The 19351-nt window shown below is 32.5% G+C and overlaps 1 protein-coding gene across 2 annotated transcripts in view; it reads left to right on the top strand.

Moving 5' to 3' along the window:
- Positions 1-214: 214 nt before the first annotated feature.
- Positions 215-19351, top strand: part of LOC143074666 (uncharacterized) — a 127078-nt gene continuing 107941 nt past the window's right edge. Inside the window, exons 1-3 of one of the 2 annotated variants that reach the window (XM_076250013.1) lie at positions 215-441; positions 2256-2327; positions 6370-6936. In XM_076250013.1, coding sequence (XP_076106128.1) covers positions 261-441; positions 2256-2327; positions 6370-6848 — 732 coding nt within the window. In that variant the 5' untranslated portion in view covers positions 215-260 and the 3' untranslated portion in view covers positions 6849-6936. Of the gene's footprint in view, positions 442-2255; positions 2328-6369; positions 6937-19351 lie in introns of those variants that run through there. The other variant, XR_012977996.1, reaches the window with a different exon arrangement.

The raw sequence follows: 19351 nt of genomic DNA, 5'->3' as shown, positions 1-19351 counted from the left end.
TTTTCAGGTTAAAGTTTTTGGTCAAGGTTGATTTTGACGATGTTGAGGTTCACTTAACTTGGAACTTAGTACGCATGTTCCTTATGATATGATGTTTCTGAATTTAAAAGTGTGGTTTAATCTTGTTTTATGAATGATATAAGTTCAACAAGTGATCTAACTAAACTTTGCACTTCCATTCACAAGTCTTATCTTCGATGTTTAAACGTGATAAACTAATACTTGTAAGGTCTCATGAAGTCTTTTAAAGAACCAATGAAATGAATTACTTTTATTTGTTAACGTTGGCATTATGTGTTGGATGTGCCTTAGGTCATGAAAACAAACGTCTCTTGTTAAATGACCCAGATGCTATTGCTCGTTTGGCAAATTTAGAACAGCAAAACCAACTGCTAACTCAAAAGGTATTGAATCTGGAATCTAAAATGGCTACAAGGCAGGGTAAGTCTAAAATAAGGTCAAAACATTACTTGTGCAAAAAACACACATTTCATATAACTATTACTAACTAGAAAAAAAGAACGAAGACAAACTTACATACAGTTTATAATAAATATAGTATGGAACTATCTTAACATTTATTTATCCTGGTTTGTTAAAGTTACATTAGCTATTGGTGAAGGCGCAAAACCTTTTTGTGTTAACCTGTTATGACCCCTTTCAAGGTTTTGTTAACTGTTATCTGAGATCAATTTAAGCTGTTATCTGTTTTTAACCCACTTTGTAAACTGTTACATGTAATAGCATTTTTGCATTTTTTGTTAACTGTTTTTGCCGAAATCGAGGTGTTGTCAACATGTTAACGGACCCCCTATTGCCCCTCCTCATTGGTATATACATGCAAGCTTGAAGCCGAATTTGGCACAATTTTTTGGAATTTGCTGTTCTCACTGCTGTTCAACTTTATACTTGTTTGGCTTTTTAACTATTTTATTCTGGGCATCACTGATGAATAAAGGCAACAGTAGTATACCGCTATTCAAAACTCATAAATCTATGGACAAAAAACAAAATCGAGGTAATAAACTAAAACTGAGGGAAACGCATTAAATATAAGAGAACAACGACACAACATTAAAATGTAACACACACAGAAACGGACTAAGCATCAGACAAATTCCTATGAGAATAACACGTATAACATCAAAACCAAATACATGAATTTGGGATAGATAAGTACCGTGAAACATCTTATAGTAATGTGAATTCACACTCAAAAATAAGAGAAAACAAACGATACAACGGAAACACAAAGTTAAACTGTAAAACACACAGAAACGAACTATAATAAAACCATGGCCATATTCCTGACTTGGTACAGGACATTTTTGAAGGCAAAAATGGTGGGTGGAACCTGGTTTTGTGGCATGCCAAACCTCCCTTTTTATGGCCATGTGAAATATAACATTAAAATGACAACACAAAATTACAGGACTACAATATAAATACATAGAGAACATAATTGACAAAGAAACACGCGAATAATAGCTAACAAAAGGCAACAAGTTTTAAATTTTAATACGCCAGAAGTGCATTTTGTCCACACAAGACTTACTAGTGACGCCCAGATACAAAAGTTTGAAAGCCGAAACAAGTACAAAGTTGAACAGCATCGAGGACCAAAAGTTCAAAAAAGTTGTGCCAAAAACGGCCAGGGTTTTCTGTTAGGTACCAGAACATCCCTATTATTTAGAATAATTTATACTTTTGCAAACAGTAAATTTTATAAAATGACTATACAAAAGATATATGATAAAACTGAAGTATTAACTAATTACAGGAAACAACAAACACATCAGAACAAATTGACAATAACTGTCATAAAAAAACAGGGTGTTACAACAATGTCTGCTAACATGTAAATACGCAACACTTCGTTTTGAAGGGTACACAATCCATTTCATAGGGGATATATATCGTTACGCAGTGGACATGTGTGAATATTTAAAAAACGGCTTGTAATATTTTATACAGTTAAAATCTAAGCATGGTAGAGCCTTAGGAAAGGAACATCACACCATGTTAACTTTTACAGAGTTGTTGTCACTCTTACCGTTCAGTTTAAGGAATCATAATTTGTATTTTACTTGTACTGATGGTAAAGTATTGATATGTACAGTTAAATTACTTATTTCTCAACTTGTACAATTAAATTACTTATTTATCGACATTTTGTTTTTCATTTTCCAGTTTTCATTTTTTTTTAAAAGCCCCATTTACGTATGCTTTTAAAATTTCTTTCCATTTATTTGCAGATCATGGATCTACATATATTCGATGGGGAAGAACTCAGTGTGAAGGCACAAATACTGAACTTGTTTATTCGGGTAATTTCTGTGTTTTTTATGCATTTACAGAGAAAAATCTTTTATTATTGAATATAAACCTAGACAAGATCTTTGATAACATACACAAAGCAAAACTAATAAAACAGAAGTACAAAAAAAAAAAAAAAATTGAAACATATGATGTACTCCACCCCAGCAAGAAATACTAAATGGCTATAAAGTACAAGTTGTCCGTATAGTGCAAGCGACAATTTTTTTTTATTGTTCCGAGATCATGATCGGTAATCGTTAAAAACAGGCAAAAAAGAAAGAACCTTACATGAACTACTAATAAAATTTAATGAAAAGATCTCCGTGATAATTTTTGACCCACTCCCTTTATGTCGGTGACAAACACGAGGCAGTATTGTCATGATTTCGGGTTTGGTTGAATTAAACAGGTACTTTAGTATAAGCGTATAATGTAGCATATTTAATATCTGTTTATAGAAATTACTCTAGTGAGCTGCATATCTAGAGTAAATACCAGTTGTGAGTTAATACTAGTATTTCCAACGCCTTTCGAGTTTGAATTTTTGAGATTTATCGCTTTGGTATTCTTTTGAATATAAGCTGACGATGTATGATAGATAAGATAAGATAAATTTGACAGCATACATATCAAATCAGATTACACATTGTTAGAATATATAATATTTTTATATAAATAATCTTTATAATGGTAAACCCTTTTTTCCGTGTGTTGCAGCTTGGGAGAATACACATCAAAATTGTTTTTTTTAAATGTACTATATTTAAATATATATATATATTGCAATGTATACAAATCAGTGCATAAATGAATTACTTATGTTTATTATTAAGACAAGACAATAGTTTACTCTTTTATCAAAGCTCTTTACTAGAAAATTATCTAAATTGATTAAAAATAATGTTTCTATCTTCATTTGTCATTAACCACAGAAATTTTTCTTTAGTATTGTATGTGTAATGCTGTTCAATTAATAGATACTAGAACACACCCGCGAAATCGCGGGCATTCAGAGCGTAGTTTAAAGTATCAGTATGTAAAGTGCTGTTGGAAGAATTTTGTTAAATACAGAATGACTGGAGAATTTCAGCAAAAGTATCATAAGTCATAGGTTATTGGGGACAGGAAAATGTGTTTTTTTTACCCTCCACCTTTATTTCCAAAGTTCCCAATATTTGGTTTTCTATCAATTTCAATATGAACATACATTTAGTATGTTATGAACATTTATTTAAGTAAGGAGCCTGTAATTCAGTGGTTGTCGTTTGTTTATGTGTTACATATTTGTTTTTCGTTCATTTTTTGTACATGAATAAGGCTGCTAGTTTTCTCGTTTGCATTGTTTTACATTGTCATTTCGGGGCCTTTTGAAGCTGAGTATGCGGTATGGGCTTTGTTGAAGGCCGTACGGTAACCTATAATTGTTAATTTCTGTGTCATTTTGGTCTCTTGTGGAGAGTTGTCTCAACATGGCAATCATACCACATCTTCTTTTTTTTGTAATCAATGAATTTTGTAAAAGATTTAATGACTTGAGAATTTCAGAAAAAGAATCAAAAGTTCACATGAATAATTTTAGCGCTTATCTGTATATTATGAACATTCATAACTATATAAATAAAGCGTATTTACTTTCAATTCTAAGTTTACTAATCGATCCATGGTTATCATTGATATAGTATACAGACCCTCTCTATTTAATAAACTCTGTGACCGCCGTGGATAGTAAACTTGAAAATGATAGCAGATAAAATTCTGAAAATACACTTTACTCGTAGTATACGTATGTTCAAAGTATACAGAAAAAAGCAAACCGGAAGTCTAATCTGACTTAAAATTTCGTCCAATGACGGGACAATACCCGGATGCCTTTTTTCTCGTTTTTCTCCTAAAATAACTCAATCTGAATAATCATATGAATGGATGACAAATGCGACTATGCACTGTACCTATAGGACACAGAGGCGTGCTGATTAATTTATTGTGGAAAGAAGAGAAGCGACACCAAAAATGAGGTCTTCTCGTTTAATAGTATAGATAACACTGATTGTGTGTCCAACGATCCTTTTGTGTATATTTTTAAGTGTTAATAAATAGATAGACAGACCGGACGGATTGAAACCTAAAGTACCCTTCGACTTCGATGTGATGATAATGAGACAAATATAGCTATCCATCAAAGTTCACATGCAGTGGATTTCAAAAAATAAATAACAAAAAAACCGAACTCCGAGGCAAATTCAAAACAGAAATTCCCTAAGCAAATGGCAAATTCAAACGTTCAAACGAATGAAAAATAACTGTTATATTCCTGACTAGATACAGGCATTTCCATATGAAGAACATGGTGGAGTAAACCTGTTTTTTTAGCTGAACCTCCCAGATTTGTATCGCAGTCGCTTAACATTTCACTGTATTGAGAACAATGAGTTAACAAAACACACAAACCTAATAGGTAAACATGTTAAAAATTAATAGGCAACACTATGGCTTCATAAATTATAAAAACCCATACCATACTAATTTAAGCTTTTTAAAAAAAGAACACGAATATGATAGACATGAACCAACGACAAGCTCAGAACTACAGTGTTCTGACTTGGGCCAGGCACGTACCAAATGTACCAAATGTGGCGGGGTAAAACATTTTATATAACGTCAAACCCGTAATCAATATAATATGTTATCCGATATTAATGACCAGTACTCAAAATGAGGCTTTTTGGACATATTTTGCAGTTTCTCATGAAGTGTTAGAAGTTTAAAGACTTTAAAACTTTGAAACTATCAATATCTGATCACATATGCCATCGCTTATGAAATTAATCCATTATTATATGAATCATTTTTACTTTCTAGTTTGAATGAATCAGGTTGCTATACCTAGTTTACATATATTAAAGATATTTTGTAGGAGGTAAACATGGAAGTATCCATTCTTGAGGAGAAACAAAAAATAAATTAGTAATACTCAAAGTTGTTAAAAAAAACCCCTTAAAACACCATTTTTTTTTATTTCTACAAAAATATATTTGAACAAAATTTGAAAATATAGATAAAAAAAGTAAATTGTATTGATATAAAAGTTTGAAGCAAAATTTAGTATGGAAAATTAATTAAACTGTAAGTCTTCTGAAAAGAGAAGGAACATAACAAAAATGAGAAGTTGCGACCATAATTTAATGATAGAAAAAGGAAGACATTTAAAAATACCTAAAGAAAAAAAACGCATATGCACATCCTGTAATACATAGAGGATGAAGCTCATTTTATTTCATACTGTAGAAAAAATTCTAAACTAAGAGATAACTTTATAGGAAATATAGTTTAACATATGCCAGATTTTATGTCCTGGCAAGAAAATGAGAAAATTAAAAATCTTCTTTGCCAATCAACCTCAAAAGAAGTAGGGTCCTTTTTTAAACAGGCATTAGAACTGAGGACAGGGGACTCTTGATTTATGTATACAAATATATATATAAATAGATTCTTTTGCCTTTTTGCTTTTTATGTTTTATGAGATATGTTTTCGTATGGTTTTGTTTGTGAAATGTAATTTATGTATGTTTATATAATTTGTCACAAACTTATTCATGTTATTGTTAAAAGTTTATTGACAATAAATATTTGCGCTTATAGACTTGCGGACTTTAACGTTTGATAGAATGAAGTTTCAACTCCATTATCCTAAGTTAAATATGGTAAATGTTGTAAGTAGAAAGTACACGACACATGAACCTCATGAGATATTACGAAATAACTATCCCATCAACATGGTTTTTAATCTAAACACGGCGTCGTCGTCTTAATTAAACGCTTTGATTGATTTTGTGTATTGCCGAAAATTATTCAAACTTTATCGAAAATAAAGAAAAGAGGAGGCAGAGATGTCCATAAATTGAAAAAAAAAGTAGTGAATTTTTAGATATATTGTTTGAACCCATTTCGATATTTATTTTACGTGGTTTGTTAAGTGTTGACGGTATTATTGTTAAAAATTAATCTGAGACGCTTACTAAAATTATTTTAGTATTTAATATTTTTTATCAGGATATGCTGCTGGACAGCGTTATAATCATATCGCTTATACCACTCGTTATGGAGGACCAGCTAATACCCTGTGTCTACCTAAAGATCCTGAACTATCTAACATGTCATATACAAGCAGCTGGAGTTTACTCTTCGGAGCTGAATATCAAGTTAACGGATTTGCTCATGATTCAGCATATAATGATGTTCCATGTGCAGTATGTAGAAATACCTATACCTCATCTTCAATTATGATACCTGGACGACATTCTTGCTACTCCGGTTGGATAGAAGAATATAATGGTCTTCTTGGTGGCGGTCATGAAGGTGATACTGCCTCGTCTTATATCTGTGTGGACAAGAATCCAGAGTATGTTTCCTCTGGAGAAAAGAGTGAAGGTGGCCTCATGTTGTATGTTGTTGGTTTTAAATGTGGACCTCTACCGTGTCCACCATACCATAACAACCATCAGGTTAACTGTGTTGTTTGTTCTAAATAGAAAAGTCAAAATTGATTTTCATCTTTACACTCTGAAAATAGATTCTCGTCACTTACTTCAAAGTTTTTTTCTGCATGCTTCATCTAATGAGTCTATAAAAGACAAATTGAATATAATAATAATTTTATAGAAACGAAATGATTTGAAATAACACATTATAAATTTCTTGCGTCTAAATCGTCGTTTATTAATACATTGTAATATGAAGCTCACGAGGGACGTTAAAAAGTAGATGTGACAAAGACGAAAGAAAAACTGTGATATTTAGCTGGCATTTAATCAGAGGCAAATAAACAAAAAAGACATGCGTAAGGATACCTCTAGGCCATAAAGTATGCGTCAGATCTGACAATTTGTGTCCATCAACAATGTAATAAGAACACAGAAAATTTATAAAAATCGAAAAGAAGCTTTCTTTTATCATCCCAAACAATTATAGAAGTTAAATGCAAAACAGATCAGTCGCACTCGAGTTAGTATGCGAAATATGAAAAATGGTGAAATATTGTGATATATGAAAAATGGTGTTAGCTAACGTTTAAAGTCCCGTACTTCTGCCACGACAAAGCAAACAATTCTGAAAATTGAATGGGAGGTGTCTTCCGTAAATCCTAAAATGTAGAACTTATATGACCAGTACTTCAAGCAAAGGAGAAGGAAAGATCAGGCATATTCTTTGGTCACTTGTTTTCGAAAATTTAAATGTATTATAATCTATCAAATAACTTCCTGCAGATGTTGATAAAGCAATATTATACAATTATGGCCCGTAGAAGAGGTGAATATTCAAAATTGTCAACACGAGAAGGTTATTTCACTGAGGGCACAGCCGAATTGAAATAATTTTTAAGGGTTGACAATTTTGGATATTCATCGATTCTAAGGGGCCACAATTGTTTTATTATACCGAACTAACAGTGGAAGGGCTTTTGGAATCATTGAAAATAGTATGTTTGAATGTTTGACAGTGTTTTCAGACAAAGAGACTTCTCTGGTTTTTTTTCCCCGCAGGGTTCTACACTAAACTGTGTTGCACAATGACAGCCAACCTGAGCCAAACACTAAACAATAGCAGTGTTTTTAATTTAATATTTAGTTGTAATGTTCAAGACTGTCATGGAGGAGAACCTAATTGCATTGATTTCCAAATAATCATGATAAAATTAGTTCCACATCTTTGATTTTGGATACATTTGTAGCTAGAACATGTAAAAGAGGAACATATTAGGTTTCTTTCTGCATGATGTGATTTTTTGTATGGGAGATGGTATCTGAGAACATGCATGCATGTATTATTTGAATGGTTCTATTTATGTTACTTTGTGGTTGATCTTCCCAGTATCATTAGTAAAAGAGTTCATTTAAATGTCGAAATTGTTTCTCAGATTAGAAAATATTTAATGGTTTTAAGTAATGACAATGCCTTATATGATGCTTGGGTCTAGATGGGCTAGAAAGTAAACTTCTGTATTATTTTTTATTAGTTCTTGGAAATGTCTTCTCCAAAGCTGGTCAAAATAAAAAAAAGTTTTGACCAGTATGCAAATGATATGCAATGATGCCCTTTGTGAGCATGCTTCAAAGACTCATAATTGCTGCAAAAGTCAACTGATGATATTTCTAGTGGATATGAACATTTACTTAAAATGTTCTAATTATCTAAAAAGTTGTAGTATCCAAATGAAAAAGGTGCTGCAAAAATATTCTTGTTTAAAGAATATTTATTTTGTTATATGGATACAAATGTAAGTGATACCTGTACAGTGAGCTAGTTTTGTTGTGGTATAGTGTTTCTTGCAACTTTTGAAAAGTGCAGAGTAATTTTATTCTCAGAGGGCACACGCGATTGAATACACTTTAAGGGCACCCTTGCACGTCGGACTACACTTTATGGCACTTTTACATTGATACAAAGGTACTGTAATTGATAGGGATTTAATTGAATATACCAACTTGCTATACAATTATTCTTCTGCTGTTCATCTCTGTTTCATCCTGTGTTTTTTATTTTATTTATTGAAACGTTGTTTATTTTTTGTACAATTAAAATCTATAGCAGCTATATTCCTAACTTTATTTTTATTTTTGAATAACTTTTGAACAGGTAAGATATGTAAATAAACTCCAAGATATTGTTCCAAACAATACGAAGATCTTTTGAAGCAAATGCAAAACGAAAGAGAACCTGCTTTTTATAACCAAATAAAAAATAACAACTTCCTATTTTGGCCGCAAAATGACACTGGAAACGTCTTTGTCAAAAACATAGCTAGAGAACCATAAAAATGATTGGGAAACTTTTCTAGACTTTTCATGTCTTGTCACAGTAGACACTTTTACTTGGAATATTTCTTTATCCATAAAAACCAAACTGCCACTCCGTCTTTATCGCAGAATGTTTCTTGAAATAGTGGTAATAAATCCTGCAAATGGGTTTACTTGAAACATTCTGCGATTTGCTGATCCAAATTCGGATGCATTTATCGTCGGTTGGGCAGCAATGGTTCATTCCAGGTCACAAAGTTGGGCAAACATAGTTGATGATTATGCAAATAATGTCATACTGCCTTACATATAATCTTGCATCGATAAGTATTCAAGAGTAGACGTTGTATTTGATGTTTACTAAATGAATAATTTCAAGGCTGTGACAAGACAAAGGCAAGTTTTTTTTTTTTTGTGCCAGATGGAAAGGTGTTGGTTCTGGTAGAACACCAAGGGTTTGGAGTTGTTTTCTCTGTGAAGATGACAACGAATCGAAATTTTTCAAGTTTCTTAAGAGACTAATAAAAATGTGTATGTTACTCATGGTGAAAATATTCTTTGCAATTTCAATAAGGATACTTCCTATCTACCCCTTGTAATCATGAAGAAGCAGATACACGAATGTTTTTCCATGTTCGGTATGATTATGACAAGTGTAATACTGACACAGATGTAATAGTATCAAGAATTGCAGCAATCGCAAAACTAGTTAGAACACATTCTGGATAGGTTATGGAAGGAATAAAGACTGTTGATGTCTTCCTGTACGTGACATATCAAATGCGTTTGGTCCTTGTGTAGCTACCCTTCCTTTTGTCCATGCATTCAGTGGATATGACACTTTGTCGAATTGTCGTGTGAAAGGAAAGAGGTCACCTTGGCTAACAATGGAAGGTTTTCCAGATGTAAAGGACTTTTTTTGGCTTAAGTATGAAGTGAGGCACGATGTGAATTGTTTGCCAGGAAGTAGCGGCATTGTGAATTTCGCCTACAAGAGGTTCTTTTCCAGGGCACATCAAAGGAGAAGTAAATCAAGAGGGAGTTGTTTAAGCTCAGCCTGATTCATGTATTCGACAGGTAAATGTACCAAGTCATGAACACTGGGGTTGGATGAAAGAAAGAATCAATGACAGTTGGAAACCTAAATGGACTTCTTTGACTGCCGTTGCATCCTCGTGTTAGGAACTTTTGAAATGCGGAGGCAAATATCCAGCTGTGTTTGTGACCATGAATGCTACCGTTCTGGCCTTCCTTGTGTGGATTGTTGTATAGGCAACTGTCAAATAATTATAAGACGAGCAATCTGTCTTTCTAACCAAACTAGGCATTTTAACTTAACAAATAGTGTTATTACTTGTTAAGTTGATGAAAATCATTAAAAGATTTTCTACGTATTTGCCTCCAATTTGGAACGGAAATCACTATTTTGTGTGTTGTTTTGTCGTACTAAGGAGCTGTTTTTAACGTTTTATCATAACTAACATTGGATTATACCTATAACACATCTTTTAAGAGTTTACATCCCTTGTGAAATTGCTTGAAAGTATAAAAATCGAAATTTTTGACTTTTTTGCCGGCATTTTGAAACCGGAAGTCACCTAAAGTTTCATTAATGTATTTTCTAGTCGTACTTTATGAACGGTTATTTGCTTTTAATCAAATCTGACATTGGATTTTACATATAACACACCTTTCAAAGGATTAACAAATAATGGCTAATTTGTAATGACTCCATTTCCAAAATGTGTGGTGGCCATCTTGAAAAATTGATTTTTTTTCTGGCCAGCAGCGGATTTTTTATCAATTTCATTTAGTTAACCTTTATACCAAATGTCATGCTTGTATCACGATTTGCACAATTATGTCCATAATATCTCCCACTATATTAAGATAACAACAGTATGAAAGCCGTGGTAAATTCACACCCAATCCGACGTCTCGACCGACCTTATAGTATAAACAGGAAATATAAACAAACATCATGTTTACGTAAATTTTATTAGTGGTAATGTTATCGTAAAATTAAAACTCAAACGATCGCTTGTTTCCTTTTTAAATTGTCTACATTTTAAATTCGATGAGGTACAAATTGATGTTGTCCCTATTAGATCAAAATTCTCAAATCGTATTTGTACTCTGTCGCTTCAAAACTGTTCAATTAAGTTCAATAAAATGTCGGCCATTGAAATTTTGATTTTCATTCCAAGGGAAATAACTCGAAATGGTCTTGCTTAAATATGAATTACAGAACCGATGTTAAATTACGGCGGGGCGTTCTAAAATACGACGGAAAAGGGGCATGACACCATACCACGCCAAAACATCCTGCAGCAAACAATAGTGGTATATGTCTTTGGCCTCATTTTTATGGTTTAGTGACTAATTAAAAAGATAAGAGTTTTAGTATTCTTATTTACATTTTATTTTGAGTAATAAAATAACTATATTTAGTATGTGCGTACCGTGGAAGGTCCTCGTGCCTGTCATACAGTTTTCACTTGACTTCGATGTCATTTCAAGGATCAATGAACAAGGTTAAGTTTTCGTGGTCAAGTCCATATCTCAAATACTATAAGCAATATGTCTACTAATTTGGTGTATGGAATGATTGTAAGGTGTGCATATTTCGTGTATAAAAATACTTTACGATGTTCATGTCAGTCTGGCATGTTTTATTTGATCTTGACCTCAGTTTTGCGTTTCTTTGCTCAATGTTAAAAAAAATTTTGTGGTCTGTATTTCTTATACTAAAAGCAATATGTCAACTATATTTGGTGTATGAATGATTGTAAGGTGTATATAAATAAACTCATCATAGATACCAGGACTAAATTTTTTATATACGCCAGACGCGCGTTTCGTCTACAAAAGACTCATCAGTGACGCTCGAATCCAAAAAAGTTAAAAAAGCAAAATAAAGTACAAAGTTGAAGAGCATTGAGATCCAAATTTCCTAAAAGTGTTGCTAAATACAGCTAAGGTAATCTATGCCGGAGGTAGAAAAGCCTTATTATTTAAAAAAATTCAAACTTTTGTAAACAGTTAATTTATAAATAAGCTCATCATAGATACCAGGACTGAAAAAATATAACAATATCAATGATAATTCATGTCAGCACAAAAAGTGCTGACTACTGGGCTTGTGATACCCTCGGGAAAATAAATATCCACCAGTATGTCTATCTGACAATAATCTTCATACCATGAACTCAGTGGTAAATCTAAAAAAAATTCTGGTTATTTTTGTTTCTCAGATTATATGATATGCAATATGTCAACTATATTTAAAGCATGTAATGAATAATAGGTGTACATTTCTGTCTGACAGGGTTCATCTGACCTTGACATCATTTTCATGGTTCATTGATCAATGTTAAATTTTCCTTGTTAAATGTTGTTTCTTAGAAACATTGTGCAATTTATCAAATATATTCAAAGCAAATTTGGTGTATGAAATGATTGTAAAGTGTACATGTATTTCCAGTTTGGTTTATCTGACCTTGACCTCAATTTTCTTGGATCCAGTTAAGTTTATGTGATAGTCGTAGTACTTAAAGCTTTATATTAAGGACTATCAACATAAAATCAATGGTCAGTAAGAAAGGCGAGATATTTCAGCGTGTGCAATCTTGTTTAATATAAGAAGGAACACTTTCTCTTCTTATTGTAGACTGAAGTAAGTGAATTAATTCAAAGGAAATGGGCAGGGAAGCTCAATTGTCGGAAATTAAGAAAGCTTTATCTTTCGTGAAAAGAAAGATGCCACTGAATATAGGCCAGTCATTTATAGACAGGTAAATGTAATTTAAATAAAGCTAGGTTATGTTACTATCCTACAAGTCATGAATAATACATATCTGATATGTGCAACAAAATTGAATAAACCAAACCAGATCTTTTTAATACCTATCTACTAACATGATGAAATTGTGAATGGAGATGTGCATGGTGTCAAAGAGACAACAACCCGACAAAAGAAGAGAAAACAGCCCAAGGCCATCGACTGGCCTTCAACACAGCGAGTAAACCCCACACACAGAGGTGGTCTACAGCTGGCCCCTAACCAATAATGTGTACTTTTTTAATGGTTTTACACTTGTTATATTTGGGGCCCTTTATAGCTTGCTGTTCGGTGTGAGCCAAGGCTCCGCGTTGAAGACCGTACTTTGACCTATAATGGTTTACATTAAAAAAAATATTTTTGACTTGGATTGAGAGTTGTCTCATTGGCACTCATATCACATCTTCTTATATCTACTAGCTGAGTGAAAATGGACAACGCACAAACTCCAAAACATATAAATGAACTAAAATTTAAAAAAAAACACACAAAACCAAATGATGTATGTTTTGAATAATATCCGAGTCAACTGCAACTAAATTTAATTAGCTCTTAATGATAAAAGCTAAAATTGAGCTAAGATTAAGCAAAGCATGAAGTTCACAGCAAGTTCAAGAAAATTCCATTCACCTCCATCTACTTAGAACTGAAAAAGAAGAAAAAAAAACCCGTAGTAGTTCATTTGACTGCTTCGTGCTAAATCTGTTATTTGTGCTATTTTTAATTATTTAAAAATATATAATTGGCGACTAGAGATAAAAGAAATAGACTTTATACTGTTCGAATTATTTCGGTTCTTTACATACAGCTAATGATACAACTTGTTATGAATTTTATAACATAACAATGCATTCTGATTGGTTCCTTTTTATACTTGTGATTTAAAGAATTTTAAGTTTTTCATTCTGCCGTCGATAGCCGAAAACTAAACCTGGAAAGATACTCCTGATAATTTGGAAGTTCCTCTTTTGTCTAAATATGTCAAACAAGAGTTCGATAAGAAGCATTCTTTTGGGGCTAAAAAAGAGACCAAGACACATACTTTATGGTATTGTTCGTTATTTCAGAAAAATAAATGTTCAAAAACATCACCGCATAAAATTCTGATTAGAGGTGTTGAACGTGAGGTTAATCATTTTTGTGCCACTTGTTATAGATTAGACAAACTTAAAAGTCATCATCCTGAATGTTCGTCTGCATGTCCTCATCATAATGAATGACTAAATCAACATGTTCAGTTACCTGATTTTCAAAAGACATTATGGGGTTCTAGACATTCACTTAAATGCAGTCTTTGTTGTAACAGTTATTTGGGTATAGATGATATGCAAAATTTTGTATCTATTCATAACATTGTTAAAAAATCTGGATTGTACAATTTTCAGGGTTGTAGAATTCCAATTTACTCTAAAATCAATATTCTTTTTTTAAGAAGTTTGTTACAGAATTACAGTTGTTGTGACTTCTTAGAGTATGGATGGCCGGTGGGTCACGATGGGAGCCCGTTCAGGTAATCTTTTTCCCGTAATCATTCGGGGGCTACTGATTTTTCAGATGATATTGCCAAATATTTGAAAAAAGAAAGTTCTTATAAAGCAATTGTTGGACCATTTAAGGCAAATCCGTTCAGCTGTCCTTCAGCTTTATCTCCTTTAAATTCCGTTCCTAAAAAGGATTCAACAGAACGCAGAGTTATTGTTGATTTGAGCTTTCCAGAGGGCGAGGCGGTTAATTCTGGTATTTTCAAAGATCGTTATTTAGGCGATGAAATTTCAGTTTCGTATCCCACGGTTGATGATTTTATTATGTTAATTAAGAGTAAAGGTCAAGGTTGCAGAATGTTTAAGAGGGACCTGAAACGGGCTTATAGACAATTAGTTGTTGACCCCGGTGACATCCATCTCTTAGGTTACAAATGGAGAGGACACTTGTATTACGATCGTGTATTAACAATGGGGTTGAGATCTGCTGCATATATATGTATGCGAACAACAAATGCTATTGCATTTATATGTCAGAACATGGGTATAGATATTTTGAACTATTTAGATGATTTGGCTGGATGTGATATTCCTTCCAGCAGTGATGATGCTTATGCTAAATTGGGTCTTATTTTACAGAATTGTGGCATTGAAGAATCAATTGAGAAGGCTTGTCCGCCTAGTACTAAAATGATGTTTATTGGCATTTTATTTGATTCTGAGAACATGACAATTTCTATTGATACTCAAAGATTGTCGGAGATTCTGCAGTTAGTTTCTAATTGGCTCTGTAGCACAAATTGTACAAAGAGAGAATTACAATCATTGCTGGGAAAATTAAATTTTGTATCTCAATGTTTGCGTTCTGGCCGAATTTTTGTGTCAAGACTGTTAAATTGGTTAAGAGATTTTCCCGATAATGGGAAAATAGTAATTCCAACTGATTTTAAACGTGATTTATTCTGGTGGCAGGAATTTTTGCCTAGTTATAATGGGATTTCTATGATTTTATCTGATGAATTCTCAAACCCTGATCAATTGTTTTCTGTTGATGCATGTTTGACAGGATGTGGCGGATGGATGGACGGTAGATACTTTCACTGTTCATTTCCGGAGTTTATTTTAGATCAAAACTTGCAAATAAATTTATTAGAGATGTTGACGATTGTAGTAGCCTTGAAATTATGGGGAAAACATTTCACAAATTTAAAGGTGATTATTTATTGCGATAATATGGTATCAGTACGTGTTTTGAATACAGGCGCCACCAGAAATGAGTTCCTGCAGTCGTGTTTGAGGGAAGTTTGTTGGATTGCAGCTGTAAATAATTTTAAGTTAAAAGCTAAACATATTTCAGGTTGCGATAACCGTTTACCAGATCTTTTGTCTAGATGGGATTTAGATTATAAATTTCAGTTAGACTTTTACGAGAGGACAAAAGGCATGTCCCTATTTAGAGATTTGATTTCTAAAGAATTGTTTCAGTTTGAACATATTTGGTAATTGTTTATACGTGTATTTGTAGATTTGCAAGTACTAAGACGAGATATGTTTGCGACTAGGATTTCGGCTTTCGCGAAAGGTACTTTGGTTAATTTTAAAACGCAGTGGAGAGCTTATTTATTGTTTTGTAATTACTTTCATTTAGAACCGTTTGATATTGATTCTGAATTATTATGCACTTATTCCGAGTTTCTCAGTAGAAGTTTCAGATCAGCTCAATCTATTCGCAATTATTTAAACGGAGCTAAAGTTCTTTTCCTCTTGTTAGGATTACATGTGGATGTTTTTTCGTCTTACGAATTGAAGTTGACTATGAAAGGGTTAGATAGGAAATTAAAACATTTACCTAAACAGGCATTTCCTATTACTTTAGAAATTTTAGGAAAAATTCGTGAACATTTGAATTTGAATACGCCGCTAGATGCGACATATTGGTGTTTATTTCTTTTTGCTTTATTACTTTTAAGCAGGAAGTCTAATTTAGTTCCAGTATCAACCAAGAAATTTGACAAAAATAAACAGCTGTGCAGAGGTGATGTTACAGTCTTTCCGTCTCTTATAATAGTTGCATTCAAATGGACAAAAACAATTCAGTTGGGTAATCGTATTTTAAGAATACCTTTGCTTGCATATCCTCTATCTAAATTTTGCCCAGTAAATGCATATAAAAGGATGTGTTCTTTAAATCCTTGCACGTCAGATGATGCCGCTTTTTCTTATAAAAAAAAGGGGAAATGCATACCAATTACTTATAACCAGTTTCAGAATAAACTGAGAGAATTACTTTGTAAAATTGGGTTAAATCCAAATTTATTTTCTTCCCATAGTTTCCGAAGAGGTGGAGCAACGTTAGCATCGAAAGCAGGGGTTTCTCCTAGTTCTATCCAATTGATGGGTGATTGGAAAAGCAATTGCTATACAAAATATATTGTCAGTTCTTTGTCTGATAAAATCAATGTAGCGGAACAAATTAAAGACTTTGTTTTAAAATAAAATTTGCTCTTTATAGATTTTAGGTCTACTCTGGTGTGCGATTCCATAGCCAAGCATGTTAAAACTATTAAAAGGTGTCACTTGCAAGCCTTTCCTGGAGCAAACATTTGGGACATGATCAATTTGCTTAATTGTGGAACAATTCAGGTAAATTATGATATAATTCTGATGCATGTAGGAACCAACAATGTTGGTACCTATGAGATTACTGATTTTGATATAGGCTATAATGTGCTTATCTCTACAATTGAGAAATTAGTTAAGCCACATACTGTCATAGTTATGTCAGCAATTATTCCACGCTTACTTGATTTTCAGAATACAAGTTATTTTGTCACTACTATTAATTCTAGATTGAAAAGTTTATGCTTTAAACGTGGTGTTCAGTTTGTAGCTACTTATAAACCTTTTTTAAAGTTTGGGATGCCAGTTTGTGAACTTTATTCACCCATCTGTAAGTTACATTTGAATTATTTTGGTAATTTAAAATTGACAATTTTTTTTGTTCAAGTATTGTCTCATTGTTAAACAAGAGGATGTTAAGTCTCATCTTGTTACTGTTAAACAGAAGGAGCAATCTTATTCTGTGCCTTTTTTGTCTAATTGTGCTTACAGTAGTGGGTAATTGTATATATCCTTAAGGGAACATTTTGTTTTCTGGCCAATCTTGTCAGAAAGATCTGACCATTCATGTCAGTGGTATTGTTTGATATCTGACCATTCATGTCGGTATTATTATATGTATTTGTTAGAAATATCTGACCAATCATGTCAGTGATATTTTTTGATTTCTGACCATTCATGTCAGTGATATTTTGTGATTTCTGACCATTCATGTCAGTATTTTCATTATTTTTGCTTGTAACTTAAATAGCTTTTAAATTTTGTTTAATATCAATCAATGTGCTTTAGTTACTGTTTGGCCGTTGGGGTTTTGGTGCTGAACATTGATTGGATTAACTTTAACGTCTATTATTGTTTTTTTTCATATGAAATTGTAATAATTTGCCAAAATTAAATGTTTTATTTTAATTCGTTTTAATTCCTACTGAGCATTTATTTAGTATTGCTTTGCATCCAGTCGTCTCATATCTTTAATATATCTGCGTCTATTTACTTCGAAAGAGCAAATTGTGCTATTTTTAATTAATTAAAAATATATAATTGGGATAAAAGAAATAGACTTTATACTGTTCGAATTATTTCGGTTCTTTACATACAGCTAATGATACAACTTGTTATGAATTTTATAACATAACAATGCATTCTGATTGGTTCCTTTTTATACTTGTGATTTAAAGAATTTTAAGTTTTTCATTCTGCCGTCGATAGCCGAAAACTAACCCTCCCATTATTTATCCCACCCAATATTTATAATCAGTAGTTTCAGTCTCATTTTCTGTGGAAGTTCTATTTTTCAGCGTATGTTCCTTGCCGGTGTTACTGTGGATATACGAATTTACAATATAATCGACTGATTAAAGGACAATAAAGGAGCAATAGAGTTTATAACCGATAATTTGGATTCGGATTAATTCACAATGGTGTAGATGTCAGATTTATCGTTGCCCGCTGAATATAGACGTGCGGTCAAAGTGTTGTTGATGAATGGTGGTGCTGAACATTGATTGGATTAACTTTAACGTCTATTATTGTTTTTTTTATATGAAATTGTAATAATTTGCCAAAATTAAATGTTTTATTTTAATTCGTTTTAATTCCTACTGAGCATTTATTTAGTATTGCTTTGCATCCAGTCGTCTCATATCTTTAATATATCTGCGTCTATTTACTTCGAAAGAGCAAATTATTCACTAGTTAGATTTGCGTCCATACTGCATGCTGTCACATGATCAATTTAAAATTTCGTATTGTAGCTAAGAGCTACTATGGAACAATCAAAGGAGAAACAATTACGAAGTATGTTTGGCAACTACACTGACGCAATATGTCGCTTAGGTATTTCTTATATTGTGTCGTACAGTTTATGCGCTTTTAAATTTCACCCTGCTAAGACGAATAATTTTCTTTGTAAGAGTTATCTCCCTATTCACTGTTTATCAAATGTGTGCATCTCCTTCGTAACAAAAAAAGATAAAGACAAAATTCTTTTTACAAATTGTTAATTACATCCTCAGGAATTTTTGGCTAATTTGGATCGAAGCGATTTGATGACATTTTATAGGAGTTATCTACCTTTACAAAATAAATTTGTCGGTATGTTTTTTTAACTCATAAACAGTTAACTGTATAACCCTGGAATGTTTTTATTTGAGTCCCCTAGGTCCTAACTTAGAAAATGAGGTCAAGGTCAAAGGTCAAGGTCAAGTTCTCAATTGTGACTTCTGCTTGTTTTTGCATTTTCTCTGACACTTTGAAAGATACATATAAAAAAGCAAGTGCAAAATGTCTGCTTTATT

This window comes from Mytilus galloprovincialis, chromosome 5 (genome assembly GCF_965363235.1).
Source record: "Mytilus galloprovincialis chromosome 5, xbMytGall1.hap1.1, whole genome shotgun sequence".
In the NCBI taxonomy this organism is placed as follows: Eukaryota; Metazoa; Mollusca; class Bivalvia; order Mytilida; family Mytilidae; genus Mytilus; species Mytilus galloprovincialis.
The sequence above is the reverse complement of the archived record's forward strand: the minus strand, read 5'-3'. Positions and strand labels throughout refer to the sequence as shown.